Source organism: Trachypithecus francoisi, unplaced genomic scaffold, assembly GCF_009764315.1.
Source record: "Trachypithecus francoisi isolate TF-2019V2 unplaced genomic scaffold, Tfra_2.0 Lachesis_group5, whole genome shotgun sequence".
Taxonomy (NCBI): domain Eukaryota; kingdom Metazoa; phylum Chordata; class Mammalia; order Primates; family Cercopithecidae; genus Trachypithecus; species Trachypithecus francoisi.
The window spans coordinates 71,358,415-71,383,699 of record NW_022681470.1 but is presented as its reverse complement, the minus strand read 5'-3'; the positions used below and the strand labels follow the sequence as shown (position 1 = coordinate 71,383,699).

The 25,285-nt window shown below is 43.9% G+C and overlaps 1 protein-coding gene across 3 annotated transcripts in view; it reads right to left on the bottom strand.

Annotated features, from left to right (window-relative positions):
* The window catches only part of SMYD2 (SET and MYND domain containing 2), an 86,494-nt gene that overhangs the window by 25,087 nt on the left and 36,122 nt on the right, over window positions 1-25,285 (bottom strand). The window contains exons 3-12 of one of the 3 annotated variants that reach the window (XM_033200156.1): window positions 24,452-24,562; window positions 21,147-21,207; window positions 20,300-20,424; window positions 14,568-14,635; window positions 11,569-11,671; window positions 9,029-9,139; window positions 8,237-8,357; window positions 7,128-7,302; window positions 5,037-5,145; window positions 2,594-3,021 (exon numbers count right to left, since the gene is read on the bottom strand). In XM_033200156.1, coding sequence (XP_033056047.1) covers window positions 2,941-3,021; window positions 5,037-5,145; window positions 7,128-7,302; window positions 8,237-8,357; window positions 9,029-9,139; window positions 11,569-11,671; window positions 14,568-14,635; window positions 20,300-20,424; window positions 21,147-21,207; window positions 24,452-24,562 — 1,065 coding nt within the window. In that variant the 3' untranslated portion in view covers window positions 2,594-2,940. Of the gene's footprint in view, window positions 1-2,593; window positions 3,022-5,036; window positions 5,146-7,127; window positions 7,303-8,236; window positions 8,358-9,028; window positions 9,140-11,568; window positions 11,672-14,567; window positions 14,636-20,299; window positions 20,425-21,146; window positions 21,208-24,451; window positions 24,563-25,285 lie in introns of those variants that run through there. The other 2 variants (XM_033200157.1, XM_033200158.1) reach the window with 2 other exon arrangements.

Here is a 25,285-nt window from a genome sequence, read left to right as displayed (position 1 = left end):
GCAAATTTTATAAAACCTATAGAGACAGTAGGCTAAGTTTATTTTAGGCTTCGTCACTGAATATATAGTAAATGAACATTCTTAAAACACTAAGTTATGGGCCAGGCACAGTGGCTCACGCCTGTAATCCCAGCACTTTGGGAGGCCGAGGAGGGAGGATCACGAGGTCAGGAGATCAAGACCATGCTGGCTAACACGGTGAAACCCCATCTCTACTAAAAAAAACAAAAAAAATGACTCCAGCGCACTCCAGCCTGGGTAACCGAGTGAGATCCTTCCAACTGGCGTCTGAAGTGAGGGAAGTCTTGTGGGATGCAGTCTTTAAACCTATGGAGTCTGACACTAACTCCAGGGTAGTATCAGAATAGAACTGAATTGTAGGACACACAGTTGGTGTCCAAAGAGTTAGAGAATAGCTGGTGAGAGATAAAACCTCAAACATTTGGTGTCAGAAAGTGTTGTGCTAAAAACAGCTCAGCCATGAACGTCAATTCACCAAAGAAATAAAATAAATCCTTAGTGAGTCCAATCTCACTAATAAATGCACATAAAACAAAATATTTCACACATTACATTGCCAAAAACATTTTAATGATAATACAATGTTATGAGGGAGAGGAAAGCAAATACTATTATATCTTATTTGTATCTGATGCAGTTTTTTCTTACAAAAGGAAATGTGGCTATATTTATTCAAATTTTAAAAATATTCCCACTATTAGATCTTGAAGTTGCACTTTCAGGGATCTATTCCCCAAAATGCTACCACACGACAGCAAAGTTTTATGTTTCAGATCATTCATTGTGGCATTGTTTGTAATAGCAGCAAACTGGGAAAAAATCTCCTGTCCATAAATAGGAGAAGTACTGAGTCCACAATGACATGCATCCAATGCAATATTCTGTCTCTAAATAGAATGAGGCAAATCTGTAAGTGCTGAAATGCAAAGAGATCCATTTTGTTCATTTGGATAAGCAGGTTACAAAATCCTATGTCAGTACCATCCTGTCTTTGCTCTTCTAAATCTATTTATATAGATACATCATCCAGGAATGGAAAAACCTGGGACCATAAAGCAACTGTTTATGGTAGTTAGCTCCAGGCAGTGGGACTGGTGAGGAACAAAGAAGTTTACTTTTCTCATATACCTTTCCATTACTTGAATTTACTGAGAAAGGATTACTTTTGCAAATTTTATAAAACCTATAGAGACAGTAGGCTAAGTTTATTTTAGGCTTCGTCACTGAATATATAGTAAATGAACATTCTTAAAACACTAAGTTATGGGCCAGGCACAGTGGCTCACGCCTGTAATCCCAGCACTTTGGGAGGCCGAGGAGGGAGGATCACGAGGTCAGGAGATCAAGACCATGCTGGCTAACACGGTGAAACCCCATCTCTACTAAAAAAATACAAAAAAATGAGCCGGGTATGGTGGCAGACGCCTGTAGTCCCAGCTACTTGGGAGGCTGAGGCAGGAGAATGGCGTGAACCCAGGAGGCGGAACTTGCAGTGAGCCGAGATAGCGCCACTGCATTCCAGCTGGGGCGACAGAGCAAGACTCCGTCTCAAGAGAAAAAAAAAAAAACACTAAGTTCCACTGATCCGGGACCATGCTTTACTCTTCTCTTTGCACCTAGAGAGCTATTCAGAGCATTTTGCATAGATAGTACCAGGTGTTCAATAAATGTCTTATTGGACTACACAGGACAAAAGAATGCATTCTATCTGCTAAATCCCACTGTGTGCAGTAAACTGTGTGTGAAAGAGGGGCATGAGTGTGTGTGAAGATGCGGGTGCGTGTAGATGAGGAAGGAAGGAAAATGTACCAGATTTATAGCTGTTCTAGCTGTTTTCAGACCATGACTATGAAAGGTAATTGACGTGTAAATTTCAACAGGCTTTACTTATTAACCAGTGGGGAAATTCCTCTCTTTGGACTACAAGACACTGCATTCAGGAACGTGTGCTGGGTCCTTCTGTACAATGGTTGCTAACAAACAACTCCCCAGGTTGCTGCTGTCTAGGCTGTGGGGCTGCAGAAAGCTGGATTCTGGTTGTCTGTGTGGGTAGAGATCAGTGTTTACTCAACAACACAAGGTTGGTTGGTAAGGAAAAAAAATTTTTTTCCTTCCCAAGCATACCCTGGAGTCTTTCCAAAAAAGGAGAGTACTGCACAGAACAATCAACAGAATGAGAGATGGCAAGTCTGCTTTCAGACAGATGGGGACGGAAAAGCCAAGAAAGCAAAGCATGCACTAAGCACCTTTACATACTGAAGGAATGCCCGGCACCAGAGAACAGATTCGAAATCTCGCCTGCTGGAGGGCGCTCAGGTCACTGGACTGTTCCTCCACCACAGATACTTTTCTTTCCTTCTTGTACCTTTTTCTCTTTCTTCCCATTTTCTTCCTCCACAGGCACAGCCCCACGAAAGCTACTGCAGAATAAAAAGGCTGCCTGACCCCAGTACCAAGGAAGAAGACTTGAGCTTGCTGAATTTTGGACAGCACGTGTCACTTCCACTCCAAGACTGGGCTCCCACCACCACTGAGAAATCCTCCCCACAGACAGAAGAAAACACAAACCTCAAATACTGATATCTCTTTTATTTTCTTTCATCATTCAAGTTTGTTCAGAACATTACAAGAGGCATGAAAGAAAAAATAATTGCATTTTTAAAACTCTGTCCAAAGTATAGCATATGAAACCATGCCATTATCTCTCAGGAAACAAAAGCATTCAAAATTAATTTGGTATTAAAGTTCAAGATTCAGACTAACCTCAAAGTATGGCATGTGCAATGTTTAAGTGCAAGAAGTATTTTCATTCCAACTATTTTACAGAGATGCTGGAGTGACGTGTGTAATTTGGAATATTCAAATCCTTTAAGGTTTCTGAACTAAGTGTTTAAATGAAAACTGAAATGCTGCATAGTTTCAGTGACTTTCAATTTCCTGTTTGATCTCAGAAATATATGGATGATCTTTGCCGTGAGCTACTTCCATGATTGCAATGGCCTAGGAAAGAGCGAGACAAACGATAACAGCCTAGAAGCCAATCCCCTCACACCTCCACCCAGGGTAACTTTAAGTCGGATCTCTCTGCTTTAAGGCACAGGATGCAAACTGGCCTTTAGAGCCTATGTTCTCCACCAGAACTTGGCTTTTTTTTGAAAAAAAGGGGACAAGACTATCTGGTAGCGAACTCATCCAGTGCCTCCTGCTAGGTAAAATATTCTGCAAAAATATCCAGGTAGCAGCTGGAGAAATGATGTCATGAAACTGATTTCATGATATTCTCTTGCCCCAAGATTCTAGAAATTTCAGTAAAACATGCTTTAAGGACTAATTTTTTTGATTACGTTCAACCCAGAAAATAGGTGATGCTGGTATAGAAAAGTCTATAGTGAGTTTTACATCAAAGCTATTTTGATTTTTAGTTGACATTACTAATCTGCAAGACCAAGTTAAACTATTTTTCCCTTTCGAAAAGCACACTCTTTCCTTTTAATATATATTCTAAAAACTTAAAGAAATGTAGCAGGTTTCATTGGGGGATGCTAGAGAGAATGTACTTTCTTTACAGTGAGGCAATGTAAAATGGTCAGGTTTCCAGTGGTTTAATCATTTCCTAGCTGTGTGGCCTTGGGTAATTTACTTAACCACTCTGTGCCTCATTTTCCCCAACTGTAAAACTGGAAAAATACCTACCCCTCAGAGTTGTTAATTCAGATACAGTGTTTCGAACAGTGCCTGGCATATAGGAAGTTTACATCAAATGTCATCTCTAAGAATATATTTGCTCTTTTGTATTCTGCCAAATTACTTAGAGAAAAAAGTATTCCCCCAGAGAATTTCTGACGGCTTGTGACAAAGACAGGCATTCCTATCTATTATTTATTCTCCTCCTAGATCTCAAGCCAAGAGGAGGCAGGCCAAGTAACAGTGCAAGCCTTTGGAAATCACCGGTTTCAGGTGTCGACCCTGCCTGGGCATTCTTTTCAAGACTCACGTTCCTTGCTCAGATCTGCTCCAGCCTTCATTGATCTATTACTTAATCACCTGACACACTTTACAGTTGTGACCTAAATGGCTAATTCTCAGAAGACAAATTCCATAGTTTAAAACAGAAAATTTTGTTTCATGCTCCCTCAAAGCCTGGCTGTGCCCTGACCCTTTTATTTGGGATGCGGGCCTTATTCCATCTTCCCAAATAGTCTATTGGGAAACTTTGGAGAAGGTGAAGGATTACGCCTGCAGGCCCTGTCCATGGCCCCAACATTTTATAAAGTCTCTTACAGGAGTAAATGGACTATCCCCTAAATTACACTGTATTGACTGTGAATTCCACATCACCAACAATGAGAATCAATACTCAGGAGGATGACTCTGACCTCCCGTGATGTGAGGGTCAGGGCCTGGCTCCTGGGCAGCACAGGGCAGCCATCGAACTGAAGGCAAATGCTGCCCAGGGGCCTAGCTCCCCACCAGTTTCACCGCAGCCTGAGTGAGAGGAGCTGAAGCTTTCAACTTAGACCTTCATTTGAATGAAGGCCCCGCTATGTACCCTAGGCTATTACTCACCTCATCTGCTTGAACCTCACTTTTGTTCATCAGGAAAGCCTCTCATTTTTGTGAGAATTCAAAGGAAAAGCACACAAGGGTCTTAGTATGTAACTGGTCCTCAATGAACTGAGAGGATGATTACGTGCATTTTAGAAACAGCAAATGCGTAATTCTAACATCCTAATCCTAACTCTCTCTACCTCCTTGATTTCACCACAATTGGGGATCATCATTCTGAAAATCCTAAAGGGCAAACAAATGGAGAATTCCTCCAGGCACAGCAGAGGTGCACTTTCTCACTCCACCCTCATCTGCAGGACCCACCGCCGCTGCTCCCATGGCCAGAGGGTGGGTGAGAGCTGCTCACCCTCCACTGCTTCAGCCATTCAGCCTAGTGAGGCATGAAGGAGGTGTGCTAAGGAGGCCGTCTGGCCACTGGGAATCCTAAGGCCGAGTTACAGACATACCTTCTTCAGGGCTTTCTCCCCTGCGGCTTTGTGTTCCAGGCCCATGTAGAGTCTCCCTAGCTTCAACCACATGGAGGCCACGTTGAGGGAGTACAAAGGATAGTGCTTACTAGAACAAGAGAAGAGACAACAGGCCACTATGTTAGACTGCTGAGCCGCCCACAGGCTGGGTGCAGTAAGCCCGGAGGACGCCATGCTCAGGGCCAACCTCTCCCCACCAGTGGCCTCTCCAAATCCCACCAGGGTTTGGGTGGAGAGTGTGGATGCTGCCACCCTGCTGAATCATTGCAGACGTTGTTCATTATTGGTAGCTTGTGTGTTTCTGAAAAGTTACATAACAACTGCAGAAGAAATCCTATTCAAAAGCATTTGTAAATACAACCTTCAATCCCAATCCAGATTTTTCTGTTTCAAATATACCCAGAGGAAGACCCTGGGAAAACACCTTGTGAAGTAAATGTCCCATTTATGAAGGCAGCAATTAGGCCTATCACCTTAGGTACTCAGACACACCCACCCACCCAATCCCCCACCCCCACACACACCCACACCAATGTGTCTTAAGACCCCAGCTTTCTGTCACACTATGATATGAGTTGTTTAGCAAAACTGTAAGTGCTCTGAAGTCAGAACACTTCCTATGTCTTCTGGATGTTCTTTCCTCGTTGTCCAGCAGGGGCTTTAGATACAGCAGGTGTTCTCTCTGGCTGTACCTAAAGGCTGACTGATGGGGTCTGTCTGAGAAACAGCCATTTCCCTAAGAACAGGGCCCAGAGGCAGCTGGTGAGTAAGCCAGTGTGTGTGCTTACATGTGTGTAAGAGGTGATGTTAAAGACTAGGCTGTTCCACCCTGTGTCTCCTGAAAGTCAGTCCAAAAAGACATGTTCTAGCTGTATTCCTGGGCAGGAGGCAGCCCTGGGACCCGTGGCCCCACAGAGGACCAGAGCTGGGCTTCTGGGAGGGGCTCATGCAGATAAAGATGGGTCTAGCGCAGCAAGGCCCTGCTGGGAGAACTACAGGGCTGGGGTGCTGCCTGTCTGCCCCTCTCTCCCTACAGATCTCACAAAGAGAACTGTGCATGAGGCCAGTGGACTTCCTCATCCACTCCAGGAGAAAGGGAAAGTTTGAGTTTATCCCCAATTTAACAAATTCTGTTTCCAAGAGCTGATTTTCAGAGCTGGCTTCCTTTGGGCTCCCCCTGCTGGCTGATCAGGGCACAGTGGGGTAAGTAGAGGGTGGAGTGGGCAGTGGACATTCAGACCAGACACGACCTTCACAGACCCTAAACTCGGAAGTGGAAGGGGACTGAGGGCTTCTCAAACTCCTGAGAAACACCTGAGATGCTCCCAGAACACAGATTTCTGGGTCTAATGCCCAGTGACCCTGATTCACTTGGCCCACTTGGTGTTGGACGTACCCTATAAATGCATAACATCAATGCCTTTAAAAAGAGCTCCAGTGATCCCATCTAGGCCACCCCAGCCCTGAAGTGTCTAGTCAGAGTCAGAAGACAAAGCCACAACTTCTGTCTGTCACCCACTTTTAGGTTTAGTAACCCTCTCAGGCAGCACATCTCTCCATGGATAATATTATTACTGCAAATTAAAAAGCCTTTTTTTTTTCAAACCTGGGGTGGGGAGATTAGATAACCACGGTCAACCCACGGGTCCCAGAGCTTCCCCATTTGCAAACTGGGGCTGTAATTTGAAAAAGCAAAAGAAGGGGATGGTGTGAGTAACGATGAAAAGCAGGTAAACTTCCAAGTTTAATTGCTAGGTGGTGGGTGGGAAAAGAAGCAAACTAGTGGCTTCTTAAAATTAGCCTGGGTTAACTACTATGGATATGAGCCTGGACGGACCTGGGAGGGATCTTGCCCCAGTATCCGCTATACAACCTCAACCTGTCTCCTCGGGATGGTGGTGAGAACGGGCCTGACTCAGGAGCAGTGCCCTGCACCAGCACCTCCAGATGTGGGTGTAAAGAGGTACCTGCGCTAGGCAAGTTTGAGCAATGGGCAGGAAGACACTATCGTATACATTCTAAACAACCAAGTTCCACTCTGTGGATGATTAGAACAGCCTCTGCAATCACCTGTAGGGCTTAATGATTTTCTGTCCATATTGCAGGGCTCCTTCCCAGTCCTGCATGTACAAGCAGACACCCATGGCCTGGTACATCATGTGCAACATGTACACATTACTGTCCTCAAACACGGAGCTCATCTTCTCCTGGCTGAGCTCGCAGATCTCCAGCAGTTCACTAGGGGGTGCTGTGGAGTCAAGGAAACGGCCGCCGGGCCCATGCTGCCTGGAGACTTCCCCAGGCTGGGTTCAAGGAGTTCTTTCGTCCACTCCACTCTCAACCTCACCCTATGAAAAAGTAACTTACAGAAAGCCAAGCAAAAGTGAAAGGAATTCTATTTCTCAAGAAGAAAACCTGAAGATCCGAACCACTCAACTAAAGAATTTTAGCCGCAGGGTCCAGACCCTTAGTTCTGATGTAAACAATGCTGATTAGAATCCCCATTCTAATCAAACTCAAATCCTCACCCAAGTTGGAACCCTGAGCACTACTCCCACAGTGGCAAAGTTCTTTCTTATGCTGACAAACAATGTGCCTTTCTCTAATTTCCTCTCACTGCTTTGAAATTCTACCATTTAGAGTACAAATCGAATCCCTTTTCAGCTCCCAAGAAATGCTACAATACAATGGTTAAGATTATGGATTCTGATAGTTAGAGCTGGGAAACAATCCTAGATCCTACCACCATCGGCTGTGTCCTTTGGGCAAATTACTTAATATCTATCAGGCTGTTTTCTCATCTGCTGCATGGGAATGAGCAAAGTCCCTGCTCAGAGTGTGCCAGTGAGGAGAGCTGAAATAAGCAAGGCCCTTGGCACTGTGCCCTGCCCAAAGTAAAACACCCAATGCACAAAGCCATCAAGGCTCTGTCCTTCACGGTCCTCCACCACATGGAGCTCCCAGCCAAACTAGCCAAATAAGGGGAAATAAGATCATACAACTCCGATAGGATGGACACCACATCGGGGTAGTCAGTACGTCTTTACACATTTACCGGGAGACATTCCTCCTTTGGTTTTCAGAATCTTAAATTCATCCTTCTCCTGCTCTCTTTCCAACTTCCCACCTTGCCTTGTTGGCAAGGGATGATAAACCATCAGCACAGTTGTAAAGGATATATTTATAGTGCTTGGCCCTCCGGAACTCTTCAATGACGTTGCGTGCATATCTGACCATGTCTCGGATGGCTTCTGCCTTTGGGGGATCGCTGAGCTTCCGGATTTCCACCTTGGTCTTATCCTGAAGGGAATATCCACAAGGGCAATGCGTTACCGCCCATGGAAACCACACTGATAGGGAAACCTCTCCTATAATACACATTCCCATACAGAGAGAGACACTGGCCCCTTCCAACGTTACAAAAGAATGAAAGGAAATCAGGCAATGTATCTAAAGAAATTCAGTACTCCATTACCCTTTTACAGAAACAAAACAAATAGATTAATTTTCTAGATACTCCTTATCTAAAATGTGTTGGCTATGGGCAGATATACATGTTCACACATTTACAAATCAAGAGACTAGAACAAGGAAGGATGGCACTGACGGAACAATTTGGAAAATGCCAGGGAAACATCTACATATTCCGGCGAACAGGCTGGAAAGCCTAAAGATTAAACTCATGCGCTTTTCCCCTCTCCTCCTTTGAGCAGTTGTTTCTTTTCAAGAAAGAGCAGTTTGGCAGACCCTTCTCCTATTTGTACAGTGTAATGAAAATGTTTTCTTTAGCTACTAGGAGCAGGTTTGAAGAGAGACCTGGTCTAACTGGATTCCCTCTGGCTGTCTTTGTAAGGAGGGTTTAAAGGGTCAAAAAGATCCTAGAGGAGATCCACCAAGTCAGACAAGCTCTTCGGCAGAGAGGTCCTGAGATCAGAGTGCAGTCAGCACTCTTGCCCAATGAACAACCTTACCTTGTCCTTGGTGGTGCACTCCTGGCACTCACAGGTAAAGAAATAAGAATCTCTTAACCGGTCATTCCTATCTTCTGTTGGGTACAGGAGATCAATATAGCTGGTAAAAACCTATGGGGTCCAAAAAGATAAAACTTCAGTCTGCTACATGTAAACTCAATCCTCGTCATTCCCGTGCCTTTGCAGTCACCTGCGGTGGTATCCATGCAGGGGCGGAGGATAAGGTGGGTTGCAGCAGCGGAATGCGCTGTTTACTTTAAGGCACTGAATTCCTGAACTGAGCAGCCACCTGACATTGGCTTTCTCTGGAAGGTGTTCATTAGTCCACAGCTGAACTGGGAGCTGAAGCCAAAGTGTAGGTTAGTGGAAAAAGTCTGTAGAATCAAGGAGTCCTTAAAACAGTGACCTTGAGGGTTCAGAGGATCCCTGCCTCCCTCAGCTGCCTCTGCCTGGCCTTCATGTAGTTTGTATTTCATTACCTGGGACGGCGCAAATGCTTCATTGCTGTCATCACTGGGTGCTGCGTACAGGGGAGGGTATGAGCACGCACACACCACGCACACGCAGCTAAGTTCCCCTCCTCCTCACATCACCTGGCAATGGAGTAAGAGGCTCCACTTGGTGGGCTGGGACCCACATCTCTGGGTGGCCAGGAAGCCAGTGGAGGGTGAACACAACTTCTAGGACACCAGAATGCTGCAGCCTGGCCCAGCAGGCAGCTCCTGATCCTGCAGGGCAGGGAGCTTGGAAAGTCCTTACCTTTCGTTCATGGGGCTCCACCGTCCTTGCCTTTTCCTAATGGGGTCTGTAACTAAGACTTGGAGCATATGGAGGAGACCAGCATTTAGATGTCCATTATCTACTCACTGGCTGCTCATCCCACACAATCAGGCAAATGTCTGACTGAACAGATGGATCTCACAAAGCCGCTAGCGTGCCAGTGACCGCAGGCACCACCAGGCAGGCAGGGGAGGACATGCACAGGGCTGGGTGCTACAGGGGCAGCCAAGCTCTCCCCAGCCCACGGGGCAGTACTGGACACGTTGCAGCTCACCCCGAAACCCTGGGGAATGGGGTTTCTCCTCTGAAGAGTAAATAATCCCCAAAGCATTGAATTCCCCAAAATTAGGTTGCTGCATTTCAGATCCAGGAGAACATGAGGGCAAAAGGAAACCGCAGCCACCCTTGCCCTGCCTCACACTGCAAGAGCCTGCCGATTATCTCTGAAATGACTGACACACAGTGCAACATACGGAAGCTTCCAGAAGATGGCGACAAAGGCCACTCCAGTACCACTGCTCACAGGCAGACTGTGCCAGCCTAGCTGACAACCGGCTCATCTCTGCAGTCAGCCCACAGGCACACTGGAGCTGGGTGATTGCATTCTGACTGGCTGCAATTAACCTGTTTAAAGAAAGGCTTCAGGGCAGTCTCCGTAAGACCTTTGGAAACTCAGACACCCCAGCTGAAAAGGGACACGCCCTCATCATGATGGATTTAGCTGAAGGTAGAAGGGCCAACCTGCACCTTGGCCTTCAGCTCCCAGGCAGCTGTGGATTAGTGAGCGCCTTCCAGAGAAGGCAAAGCACTTCTCATTCAGCACACTGACAGTTACACTTCACACTTCAAATACCCAGGCGTGTACCGTAAAATAGCATTACAAATTGCTAAATTGACAACCTAAGTGTGTGATTACAAAGTTCCTAAAAACTCACGTGTCTTGCTGGGAATTTACTTAAGAACACAGAGCATACTACAGCAATCCACCAGGCCGGCCCTTCCTAGGTGAGATGTCTCATGAGGTAGTCAGGAATCACACATGGAAAGGGAACAGGGAATCGCTGAGCAGGTGATGGAAAGCTGGTTCTCTCCTCATCCTGAAGCTGAGTAGGGAAGCTAAGGTGACCCTCGGCCACAGGCTGCCTTGATTTCTCCTATTACTGCATATACCTGGACATTCGAACTAGATTCCTAAAAAGTGAACTGCAACCTGAAGTTCAGATAGGGAACTGATAGAACATGAAATGCTGATGTGTCACTTGCAGTGCCAGTTCTTCAGCTATTATTGCTGCGTCGCTGGCTTTCTTTTGCTTCGGACCTTTGAGGGATGGTGGGAAACAAGCAAGAATTCATGAAAAAAATAACATACAATAAAGCTCAAGCTCAGCTGTTTGGCAATCGGGATACAGAAACTCTGAAGAGAATCAAAAGTTTGAAGTCATTTTGGTAGTAAATGTCTTCTTTCTCTGTAAATCCCTATAAAGCTTTGTGAGAAATCTGACTCAAATTTATTATTTCCTGTTTTTCTTGACCAGAGATGGAAATGGTGAGCACCAAACAGAAGCCCCAAAGTGTGGGAATCTAAGCTACAGGTCACAAACCTGATCACCGACTCCTGGAGAGCCTGGGGGCGGACGCAGCTAAACTGCTGGAGGCATTCACAGCTCATTCAGTCAAGTGACACTGCATGGATCTGTCCACACCGCCTTTTAAAAGAGTAGTCTCAAGCCCGCTGCAGCCACCCATAGCCATGAACTCACCTCCTCTCCCGGCTTGATTTCCTGTACAGCTCTGACTTCTGCCAGGGTCCCTTTGTAGGTCACAATGACATTGGGGCAACAGCTATGATTCATCAATGCAACGCTGTCAGTCAGAAGAGAAAACCCAGTTTTTAAAATGAGATAGGCAGACTGTTTAGTCTCCTTCGCTACTTACTTGCTAAGTCAGAGGAACTGAATCTTTGCAAGACATTTTTTAAAAAATTTAATAGTTGGCTATCATATTCTAAGAGGTTGTTCTGCATGCACTGATAATCCTATCCACCATCTAAGACTTTCACCATATTAAAAACTGAAATCCACAATTCACGTACTATCTAAGCCAAAACCAAAAAACACATAACAGCAAAAACAATAAATGCCACAAATATTCCTTCCTGATAGAAGGCGGCTCTCAGAGCCCAATACCCACAGCTAACTGCTACTCCACTATACATTGTCAAAGACAGGTGTGTTGTCGTTTTCAAGCAGTTTTTTGTATTAGTGGATTATTTCTCACGTTTTTTTTCAGATGTTGAGAAATGCCAGCTTCCTAAGGGAGGAAGGGTGTGTGATCCCCTGAGAGACCCGGAGACACCCGTCTGAGTTTCTCTGTACCTCAATTTCCTCATCTGGAAAATTGGGACATTACTGCTCCTGCTGCTCACTGTCTGCTTTTCAGGGACAGCGAGAAGGAGAGAGAGAGATTCGCCTATGCGACGTGCTTTGAGCTTTCTGATTATATCAAGGTCAAAGTTCTGAGAACAGAAATTTCTAAACTACAGGGAAAAAGTGCTTGATCTCTGAAAATGTTGCCTTTGAAATCACAATGCCAATATGATTTCAGCCCAAAGGGATTTCTTCCCCCAATTAAAACTGCCCAGAAACTGGGGCTCATGCTCCTACGGGCACTCACAGCCATGCGTGTCATTGCTCTGGTGGCCTATGTCACCTCCCTGACCCTCCAGAGACCACAGCCCCTCTCCTGTGTGCTCCAAGAATACAAAAAGGGAAAGGGGTTTCGAAGCCTGATAAGGATGAACTGCCTCAGGCTGGTTATGGCCAAGGGCACTCCCCCACCTCCTGGTTGCTAAAGGCCTAAGCAAAGTATGTGGTTGGCCTGGTGCCTGAGATAAACAGGTAGCAACTTCCTGGTCTTGACCTTGGGGAGGGCCCCCTCTGCACTTCACCAAGGCCCACGTGGCTTCCTGGAAAGTGATGCCCAAGGAATCGGGCCCTAGGAAATCAAATACACAAATGCATCAAAGGGTAGTTGTATTAAAATACAAGCACATTTCTAAAACCATCTTGCGGAAGTATTAAATAGTTCAAGGCAGACTCAGGTCTTTTTAATGAAGGTGGGGGAAATGCACTAAGGCAAAGACCGTAAAACAATGTGTGTTCTTGGTATCACAATTCTGTTGGCAACCACTGACAGGTGTGAATCCTCAAAGCACCTCACTCTTTTTTTTTTTTTTTTTTTTTTGAGATGGAGTCTCGCTCTGTCATCCAGGCTAGAGTGTAGTGGTGCAATCTCAGCTCACTGCAACCTCCACCTCCCAGGTTCAAGTGATTCTGCTGCCTCAACCTCCTGGGTAGCTGGGATTACAGGTGTGTGCCACCATGCCCAGCTAATTTTTGTATTTTTAGTAGAAACGGGGTTTCACCATGTTGGTCAGGCTGGTCTCCAACTCCTGACCTCGTGATCTACCCACTTCGGCCTCCCCAAGTGCTGGGATTACAGGTGTGAGCCACCGTGCCTGGAAGCACCTCACTCTTAATCTTTTAGTCTTTTAAGATATTGAGAACAGAGACATTCCACAGTTCATTTCAGTTCTAAAGGTGTCAATATGCGCCTTCTTCAGTGGGTCCAACGCCCTCTTTTTCTCCTGCCTTTTTCCAGGGGCTGAAGTTTAAAAAAAAAAAAAAAAAAAAAAAAGCTTCTTTCTTCACTACCAGAATTCCAACTGCAGATGATGCCATTTTGGCCCCAAGGACAAATATTACATGAATAAATTTTTAGTCTCTCTGGTTCAAGTAAGCCTGTGACAGCTGCTCATGAGACACAGACCGTACATATTCTTCTGTTTCTGACCTACACAGTGCACAACGTCTGGCAGAGGCGCACAGAGCTAAGGGCAGGCATATCACACAGGGCAAATGCATGAGTGTTAAGGGTCTCCTACATATGTGGCAACCTACAGCCAAAGACCCCTGCAGCATATGTTAAGCAACCTCCCTCTAAATAGAACTCATCTACAACATGGATTAATTTGGAGAGTAGGGGCATGCATGATGAATTCCTTGGCTCTATCTGTGAAGCAAGGGTTTGATTTCAGGGACTGAAGCATTTTGGAAATACTAATTCCATGAGACAGACAAAGACAAAATCATTCTGGGCAATCCATTAAAGTCAGATCTACAAAGATCTCCATTTGTCAACTGGCTAGCCTTTGTTGAATTACTCAAGTATTCTTCAAGTCGAAAGAAAATCCTATAGTTCTTTGAAATTTTTTCTGGCCCACTACTACTTCAGCATATTCTCCCTCCAAATTGTGCTGTTTCTGTACTGGTATTTATCAAAAAGAACAGATGGAGAAGAAGCTCATATATTCTGTACTCAAGCCTGTGGCCAAGTCTTGGTTGGCAATTAATGTTTCACTTTGAGCATAAGAAATGCAAAGATTTCCAGAACCACAGATAGGCAGAAAGCAAATTTCTCAGCAGGGCATGGGCTGTTCCTTCTATGCACACTATAAAATATTCTTTAATAACAGCTCTCTGCCTAGCAGGACTTAACAAGCAGCTGTTCTCTTAACTACTACCTTTGGATCCTTAAGTGTAGGGGAAATATTTTGAAACCTGGCAGATTAAAAAGCTGTTTTAATTCACTTGGAGTTTCATGTCTGCCACATGCAGTTAGGTGGGTTATTTAAAAATGAAAAAGAAAATCAAATTAGTGTTAAGTAAAAAGGAAAGAAATGAAGTCAAACTCAGCCTACTCAGGAAATATCGCTGATCCCAAATGAGAAAGTTCTTCGTCTTCAATTGTGAAGCCATTACAGTTAACCTGTGGCGAGAAAAAGAGAGAAAGAAAAAAAATGAGCTAGAGCTTCTCTCTGGGTAGAAATCACTTTTTAAAATTTTGACCTTTAACAAATTAGGAAGATGTTTTGGTGTAGTGGTTTTAAAACCTTTCTTTTGCCCATGTTATTGTTCAAACAAAATTTACTTATCAGTTCCATGCATAAACGAACAAGCAGAACTGTGATGCATCCCTTAGCATAGCCTACCTACCATGTGAATACAGTGGCCTACGCATGCCAAAGACCCCCAAGACTCTGACTGACGTTTGCATACTTGCATGGGAGTTAAGATACCTGGAGTCTAATCTCAATTCTGCTACAGCTCTGTTGTATGATCGTGAGCCTATCACTGAATCACTGTGTCTTTAAAGAAAAGAATCAATCTGGCTGGGCACGGTAGCTCACGCCTGTAATCCCAGCACTTTGGGAGGCTGAGGCGGGCGGATCACCTGAGGTCGGGAGTTCGAAATCAGCCTGACCAACACGGAGAAACCCCATCTCTACTAAAAAAAAAAAAAAAAAAAACACACACAAGATTAGCCAGACGTGGTGGCGCATGCCTGTAATCCCAGCTACTTGGGAGGCTGAGGCAGGAGAATCATTTGAACCCAGGAGGCAGAAGTTGCGGTGAGCCAAGATCGCATCATTGTACTCCAGCCTCGGCAACAACAGCAAAAATCTGTCTCAAAAAAAAAAGGAATCAATCCAATGCTCATTTCATAAGGTGAGGCGGTAATATGAAGCCCTTATTCATCTAATCTAATTGCTATGCGAAGGCAGAGGGATTGAGGGCTTAAAGCAAAGGCACTGAGACCTTGCCTTTCAAGTCTCAGCCGAATCAACTACAGGCCACCTTCTCACCCTTTAAAAGAAATGTGCGGGGCAGCTGGCTCACTCCTGTAATCCCAGCACTTTGGGAGGCCAACCTCACCTGAGGTCAGGAGTCCGAGACCAGTCTGACCAACATGGTGAAGGCCTGTCTCTACTAAAAATACAAAAATTAGCCGGGCCTAGTGGCATGCACCTGTAATCCCAACTGCTCCAACTACTTGGGAGGCTAAGGCAGGAGGATCACTTGAACCTGGGAGGTGGAGATTGCAGTGAGCTGAGATTGCACCACTGCCCTCCAGCCTGGACGACAGTGTGAGACTCTATCTCAAAAAAAGAAAAAAGAAAAAAAAAGAAATGTTGCATAGAAAAATACCAAGGGCAACTTTCACCATTCTGGAAGCCTAACTTAGAGCAAGCAGGCTGAAAATGAGGACTGTACATGCCTAACTCACATACTGTTCTATAAACTCATTCTTTCCACAGATATGTCCTGGGAGCCCTCACATCCTGGGCACTGGGCACAGAAAGACAAACAGAAAGACAAACAGGTTGAAAATTTGTGGCATCAAAGAAAACCAGACTATTAGAAGACAATTCGGTAGGTGATCTTCACATGTCTCTAAAATTTCATTGCTGGAAGAAAACTCAGAGTCTACTTTTTAGAGGACGAAACTGAAGTCAGAGAGGAACAATGATTTGTCCACAGTCACAAAGCTACTTAGTGACAAAGGCTGAGACCCCTGCTTGTGTCCCATGCTGCTATGAAGTCTCTGTCCGTGAGGCACTCACACTGAACAATTCCAACTGCACTTGGAGACACTGAACTGTTACAATTCAGGTCAACAGATGGGGTTTGTAAAACTAGCATCCTCCAAGCACTCACTCTGGGCCAGGCACTGTGCTAGGTACTTCAGATTTACCATCTCATAAATCTGTAATATCACTATAGCATTACTACAGCAACTCATTTTACAGATGTGAAAATTGAGGCTCAGGAAGGTTCAATGATTAAGTGACCTACTTGCTCAAGGACATGTAAACGATAAGTGGCAGAACAGGAGTCAGAATTCAATTCTGACAGCAACTCTGGTTTCTTCACACTGTACCACGTTCCTTCTAAAACTGGTCAGATCTACTAAAGGCTAATGTGGTTAGTCTGCTTCACGTTAAAGGGCCAAACGCAGGGGCTTGAAAACCTTGGCATACAAAGCGATAAGAGCTGTATGATGGGTATGACTTGCAGTATTCACAGTTCAACATAAAAAGCAGAAAATGGGAGGGTACTGTGGGTTAGTAAAATAATACACAGCCTTTGAAATCCTGAGGGGTTGGGCATTTGTCAGTAGAAGACTTAGCATACTATTTTTTGTGCCAACTCCAAGTACCTTGACCAATTCTGTCATACACTGACTAACAACCATTAACCAATGACCATCAACCAACACTAGGTAAGAGTAAATTAAAGTTTTCATTCATTCAACAAAATTACCAGAGCATGACCTGTATCCTGTATTACACTGGCTTCTAAAGGATCTGTGTATCATATCAGACTGAATACTAGCACGCCTCAGCAGTGTCTGGTACAAATGTTTTCAGAATGAAACAATGAATCAGACAAGTTTGCAACAGTTTTCAAAACTGAGCTAGGGATAGCTTCTGACTACTTTGGGAGATGAGATTCTTATTTCACTGCTTTTTCAGTTCCTCCTCTGCAGCAAGCCTACTTAGACCAGTTGATGACTCCAGATTCCTTCAGATTCAATCACTTTATGACCATCAGTCCCTTTATTCCCTCCCCCGCTCCTCTTACTGTGGAAGACTGTGTGTGTTTCTTCATAAGCTAAGGCTTCCACGAGCCTAAGAGTCTTTTCCTTTCGTGATGGTGTTTAAGCCTACTTACATAGCAATTTTCCTGCCAGCTTTCCCTCCCTTCTGAAATAACCCTGGAGAAAAAAAGTGAACTTGTGTGTTAAGAAAAAATGCATGGTCCATGGTCCTTTTGCTGAAGTCAAATCAGGCGTAAGAACCTTGCTAAAGCTATTCTCATAATTAGCATTTAGACTAGATGTCGGCTGCACACCAAAAATACACTTCCCAATCATGCATATGTTCCCAGTGATCAGAACACACCTCGATGCTGTCAAAGATGTGTGGTCACCTTCTGCTGCCAGCTGCTGCCAGGTCTTGAGGTAACCCACAACAGCCTCCCGTGGACCAGACAGTGGAAAGGGTTCAGGGGTTGGAACAGCAGACACGTAGCTGCTGGCTGAGAGGTGGGACGGTGGCATGTGGCTACAGCAGCACTTTGCATTTTTGCTTTGGAGTTTTCTTTGGGGATAGTAAATGTCCCCTTTCAAATTTACATATGAAAAAAGTGTATGTGTATATATTTGTGTGAACACATATAATCTCAAAATGTATACTTATTTGATAAAGTCAGTAAAGGAATTAATTCTCTGTAGTCACATGTGTGTATATATGTGTATGTATATGTGTGTATATACACATTAAGGTATACAAATGTTCTGAATTTTCTGAGTCAGTCCATATTTCAAAGAGTCAGTCACTTTCACCACAAACATACTTCTACTTGTGAGATCGAGTGACTTGATTTCTGGTTATGAAAATGTGGTCCTATAACTACTGTGTCAACATTGAGAAATCCTATCAGCATGCATCACTGCGTTAGAGGAAAAGCTATCTTTTCCCATAGCCAGAAAAGTAGATACTTTATGTTTACTTCATCTCTATGCTTTCTCATATAACCATACTTCATCTAATACAGAAAAAAATTATGTATTCAATTTTTCAGAAAATGTAAGAGAAGTCGATTCCTCACTTCCCATTGTCAGCCACATCTACTGTCTCAGGATACTTAGGAAAGTACAATATAAACCCAGGATAATAAGAAAATTAGAAAGGTCTTTTATTCCTTCTACCTTAACACTCAAAACTTGAAGCCACTTTTTTGCCTACAAGGAATAGCATATTTTTCTGATTATGACAGTCACATAACTGAAATATATATAAATTAACACAAAGTTTATAAAAGAATTCAATAAATTGTTAATAGTGGTTCACAGTTTTGGGAAGCTGAGGTGGGCAGAAGTGATGAATGACTCACTTCCTTTTTTTTTCTCTCTCTCTCTTTATAGACAGGCTCTCACTCTGTTGCTCAGGCTGAAGTGCTGTGATGTGATCATAGCTCACTGCAGCCTCAAACTGTTGGGCTCAAGCAATCCTCCTACCTCAGGCTCCTGAGTAGCTGGGACTACAGACACACACCATGGTGCCTGGCCACTTTCTTTACGTGTGTAATTTTTAAAGTGTGTGCTTTTTGACTTTTTCTCCTTCTTAGCATGCTTTTTGTAAGTTGTACATGCTCATTGTAGAAAATCCAGAAAGTAACCCAGTAAAAAGCCTAAACTTTCCCCCAACTCAGAAGACAACTGTGTACTTCCACTTAATCTTTAAGTTATATATGTGTGTTTTCGTATTATACCCTTTTTTCATACTGCTTTGATACTTAATGTTATGTCATCAGCATTTCTCACACCTTTTGACAGTCTGTGAAACGTAACTTATAAAGGTTATGTAACCCTCCATCACGTGGAGATGCCATTATTTATGTAACCAAACTCCCACTACTGGCCATTTATAGTATTTCCTTTTCCTCTTTCCTTTTCTTCTTCCCTTCCTCCCCTCCTTCCCTCATTCGTTCTTTCTTTTCTGCCTTTGGCTTTTAAAAGAATCCTACAATGAACAATTTGCATGTACATCTCTGTCCATGATTTCTGATTATATCCTTAGGACAGATTCCTGCAAACAGAGTTACTGGGCAAAGGGTGCATTAGGTAACGCTTATTCTATTCTAAGATAAAACCATGGAAGTGTCCACTGCATCTCTTTTACACATCCGGAGATTGATGTAGCTTCTTGCTCCCGTGGAGCAGAATTCTAGTATTTCTCTGGGAAGGTCACTTTCAACTAGATGCCCAGTTTGTAGAGGAAATTGCAAAGGCACACGGGAGAGAGAAATCCAATCTAGTAAGTCAGGCCAGGAAGAACCACCCTCACAATAACATGAAGGCTGTACGTTCCCCAAGGCATGGCCACTGCACCCTTTCTTCTCTCCTCCTAACAATGCCCAAGTCTTCGCCTTGCCAGTGGCCTAGTTTCCAAAGCTGTAATCACTTTCAAATTGCTCTTGCTTAGAAACCTAAGTTTTCCTTAGATCTGATTTCGGTAAACTTAGGCTTCTCTAAACAAGATTTCTTAGCCACCATCAGGAAAGACTTCCCACACCTAGACCCACTTGGGCTTCTCTCAGCAGTGACTGCCCTTCCTCAGGCCATCACAAAGGGCCCTCCTGTCGGGGCACCTGTCTTTGCCTCCGCTCTAACAGTACAGCCTTGGTTAGAGTGAAAAAACATTACAGATAGAACAGAAGGTTCAAGAGAGTAAAAGTTAAATTTAATGTAGGAACTTCAAATGATCTTTTCTTTGCAAAGAGCTTAAAGTATGCCAGAGTACCAGGGCACTGACAACTCCTTTGTTTTCATGAACTCTTTGTGAGGCAGAGGCAGAGGCGAATTTCCTACACTCCACCCATCAATGAGGGCCAGCAGAGAGGACCTTGATCTGCTCAAGGTCACCAAGCAAGGCTATGGCAACACAGGGTCCAATTGGCTCAGAGCTTCGTTGTCAGGAAGATGTCATCGTTCTATTTGCATTCATCTTCACTGAGTGCGTGCTGGGGAGAGGGGCTTGGAGAGGGAAAGGCCAGACTGAGTGTTACCTGCTGTTGGCATCCTTACCTGTGCAAAGAGTACTACGAGGCTATCATTGTCGGGGAATTCAAGATGCTTGGAGTAAAAGTGATGGAGAGCAGCAATGTCACTCTGAATCAAATCCTTCTTCTCATTGTCTAACTTATCCAGATCTGTGGATAAATAATCCATTATTCTCACCTGGTAGAAAAACACAGGCTTTCTAGCTACATCCTTTGTTGCTGTAAATGATATAGAGGAAAGGAAAGGGTGAAAAAAAACCCCAAAACTAACATGTTGAACCCCCAGAGAACATTCTTCCCCATCACTTGGTTTAACTGACAAACCCTAGGGAAAGAAAGCAAGCCATTTCTTCTTCCTCTCCCTCTGATGACTAGAAGTCACTCAGGACATGAGATTTCAACTGAGTGTTAGTGACGAGGTCAGGGATGAGTAGCCATGACTCATAAACAGCTTCAGCCTAGTCAAGGGCCCCCCAGTTGGCCCAGGAATCTGGGCCACGGTCAAACAACTGGACAACCCCTGATTTCACGGCTTTCAGTAAAAACATCAGCTATTTACAGGACTGCAATTCAGCAAAGATCCAAAAATATTCAGCATGCCAAGAGGGCCAGCAGGAGGTAGCTCAGGGTGCAATAATTCATCTTGGGAGCGCCTACCTCCTTTAATTATTTCCTAACAATCCTGTCAACTCAGAAGGAAAAAGCTAAAAGTGCTTTTCAAAACAGCACAAAAGTCAAAATAAAAACTAGTAATGAAAGAAATCACTACTCCTCTGAGCACAGGCTAGCCCATCCTCACTTCAATCCTGCCGAACCCATGTGAAATCTGTGGCTGAGAGAACTGCACGGCTGGTCACAGAAGAAAGACTTACGTGATTCAAACTCCTTCACGGCTAACAATTTTTCCGAAGGTGTTCTCTCTGGGTGGATTTTCTAGCAATTGGGGAAGACATCATACAGATACAGATTTTTTAACAACCAGTGTAGAAAGTGGCACTTTCACTTTTACATCAACAAAAAGAAAAAGTAACAATTCTTAAGGAAGTAAAACGGGCACCCAAGGACTCCACCACTAGGGCTCTCCAACAACCAAATCCAAAGACTCTTCTAAAGCGCTTTTTAAAATGTTCTACTGCGTACCTAACACCCTGATAATACTATCCACATAGTAAGCTCAGAAATGCCTGTTATGGGAAAGAACAGGGCCGGACAACAACTTTTTAGGGTCTTTTATTAAAAGGACTGGGTCTACAGACAAACCATCCTATTTATTATTTCGCCTTCTAAAAAGGAACAAAATCAAACCCCCCATCCGTTTTACACTTTCTTTAAGCATAGGCTAAAATGATCTCAAATTCTGTGTTTCAAAAAGAACACTTTTGGTTGTATCTGTGAGCCCAGATTCACTTTAAACGTGTTGCTGGCTTTGTTCTAGACACCCCAAGAGGAGCTAACAATAGTAAACCCGCTAGGCTTTGAGAACATGAATAAACTTGGTGTTGACAAGAGTTCAAAGGCAGAGCTCAGGAGCTGGCCCAAGGCCGTGTCTTTGTAATCTGGCTATTCAATTTGGGGATACAGGTGGTCTAGCAGGGCACGCTCACCTCCCTAGTTAACATGTTAAGCCTCCCCTTGGTAGTTTGGTAGCCTGTCTCCCCTAATCCTTTGCAAGCTACTAGAATACAAATGGTCTGTTTTTTTAATCATCAAGTCCTATAGAGATGAAAAGATGGGCAGGTAACTTTCATTTAATACACTATTAGTAGTAGTAGTAATTATAATAAAAGTTGAATGAAGCTTGTATAAACTCATCTTTGCATTCAGACTACCCTCCTGGTGCCGAAAAATATCTCAATAGTTCTTTTTTAGAGCAGAAATCTTCCATTCACGGAATGCATTTTTATAAGATTTATAAGTCATCTCTCTTGGGAAAGCTTTTCATTCAGGAAAGTCTACCAGCCTCTTCTGAATTCTTAAAATATTACTATAAATATCATCAATAATTCAGGAGAAGAAAATAATAAAACACCGGCTTGGCCACCCAATCCTCCCAAGATGCATAGAGATCCCATCTGATGACTTACTGGCTCTGATGCCTCACCCAGTCATCCTATTCCCTCTGACTCATTCAGCCCAAATACTCTGCATACATTTAAAGATAACTGTTATTAAGGATCCGAAAGTTAACCCTCCTGCAGGGAAGGAATTCTGATGCTTTAGTTTCACTCTACAGGCAACCCATGAATGGCTTTGGATACTCTCAGCTGGCGAGGTAGCATTTCAGCAAGCACCTGACCTAAGCTGAACATAGTGGAAAGATGACCTCAGAGTTTGGAAATGTTCTACTTCTGTTTACACAGCCCAGGATCCTAACTTGGTCTGGTGACAGATACATGCTAATCATTTCCATCACATTTGGTTTAGATTAAAAAATAGAAAAACTTTAAGGGTAGAGGAGGGCTGGTAGGTATATGGAAGAGGTAGATGAAATTTCAGTTTTGTTTTTTTTCATTTTTAAAGACAGGGTCTCATTTACTTTGTTGCTCAGGTTGGCGTACAGTGGCACAATCACAGCTCACTGCGCCTTGAAGTTCCGGGTTCAAGCAATTCTCCTGCCTCAGCCTCCAGAATAGCTGGGACCACAGGTGTATACCACCACACCTGGGAAATTTTTTTAATTTTTAAAATGTATTACAGAGAATGGGTCTCACTTTGTTGCCAAGGCTGGTCTCCAACTCCTGGATTCAAACAATCCTGCTGCCTTAGCCTCCCAAAATGCTAAGATTACAGGTATGAGCCACTATGCCTGCCCAGACGAAATTTCAGCTTTAAAAGATTTATAGTCCAGAGGCCCTGCCACCAACTTCTCTGACAACACTGAGAAGCAAGACCTCCACAGCCTGGACACAGGCCTTCTAAGCCCCACACTGCCTATTTCATTGGATCACAAGGACAAGTCCTCTGGCATTTTCCTGTCCTCTTTTTAGTTTGGCCCTTCCAAGATTGGGTGTCTAATTATCATGCAATCAGCAAGAACGAACCAGATCAGGGGGAGAACAGTCAGTGTGGTGGCTAAAGCAATTTCATCTTGGATGTTGATGCACCATGTTGACTTCTGGTTAACTCCTGCTCTGGGAATGCTTCTAAGATTTCTACTTTATCTACAGTAACCTTAAATCCTGCCTTAGGTCAAAACAATCTTGAGCACAAATCTTGCTCTCAGGCAGATTCGCATAGCATCCTTACATTTCCTTTCAACTGCTGTACACATTTCTTCCCCATGGTATATAAGCCCTGGGTCTGGCGGGTAATGGTGCAGGGACCCACCATCTTGTCTTGCTGCCACCCAAGACATAGACATGGCTTCAGTTCATAAGTCCTAGTAAATGTTTCTAATAAGCTGGATTTGTCAGCTTCTTTCTTCTGTCTCTCAGCTTCCTTAGTCTTTGAGGGTAAGTTTGCATAGGCCTGCCCACCAAGCCTGTGCCCACCAGACCAATAGTCTGACTATTCTGACTCTGAATAGTCAGAGTCGGCATCACCTCTGGAGAAAGCCATTGATGACTATCATCTGTTTCCATCAAGGGCGCCTCTTTCTTTCCTTCTTCTTCAATTTTTCTTTTTTTTTTAACTCTCTTCCCCTCTCCCTTGCCTCTATTTCTACTTTTCCACTCTTTCTCTTCTTTGCACATGTCATAGTCGTGGCTGTTCCATCCAATTCTTTGCCTGCCTATGCACAGGCAAGAAAGGAGCCAAGAAACAGCAGAATATTGCACAGGACAGGGGAACAGAGTACACTCTTTATGTCAGAATGGAAAGAGGGGAAAATCTCAAAGCTGCTCAGACCAATCTGCTTCCCTAGGAAGCTCTAATTATTTGGGGTCAGGCTTTTCATGTCATGTACTTCTATGTAAACCTGTCATGAAAACAGCTCAGAATTTCAGAGCTGTGGCTATGCTCCTGGTCTGGGGTGAGCAACAACCTAATTGCACAGGGCACACAATGAACCAGATTATGCCTGGAGTATTTTCCCCACCCTTGTCCATATGGATATGATAGGAAATGGAGTCTAAGGATGTTTAACGAGAGATGGTTACCAAAGGTCAGTTACTCATCTTTCTGACCTTTAAAAATAAAATAAAATAAAATGCACTTGAACACTGTCCCATTTCCTCACCTGTTTGGCCAGAATCCTTGCTGTTAGTCTTACAGTCTCCGAGGGATTCCAGTTTTCCCCAAAAACAACCATGGGAGAACATTCCAGCTTGTGCATGGGCCAATCTTCTTTCTGGGAAGATTGAAAAAAACATTATTAAAGAACAGCACATACACTGGAATAAAGTGTGAGAGAAGAGGATGCAATGAGTCCCCCTAGTTAAGGTCAAGTAAAATATGTTTCCTTTTGGAAAACACGAGGATGCTCACAAAAGCTAGAGATAAAAACATCCTTTAAGATAGACAGGATTGTATGACCTCGACTCAGGCCTGGTCAAGGTTGTTGGGATGAGAAGATCTACTTTGTGTTTTTTCCTCAAGCACCTCATGGCTTTCTGCAGCTCCTCCTTATTCCAAACAACATATACATTTTTCCATCATCTGTTCAAGCTGTCAAATTGCAGAGGGAGCGATTTGAGTATCAGCCATTGATTTGGCTCTGTTGCCTCACAGTTCCGCTCTGGTTTTGTTCTCACGTCAGGGCAAATAATGGAGAGTTGACTTACACAGCAATGAGTCCCTTTTACAGGTGACTTTTTAAAAAGCACAAATGAGGGTTCCATGAAGGGCAACACTGGAAGAAATTTAGGGATATTTAAGACTTCCCAAAGATGCACTGGATAAAACAGTAGTATTCTTTCGTTCTTCCTTTCTTTCTTTTTTTGAGACGGAGTCTCGCTCTGTCACCAGGCTGGAGCACAGTGGCAGGATCCCGGCTCACTGCAACCTCTGCCTCCTGTGTTCAAGCGATTCTCCTGCCTCAGCCTCCTAAGTAGCTGGGATTACAGGTGCTCAC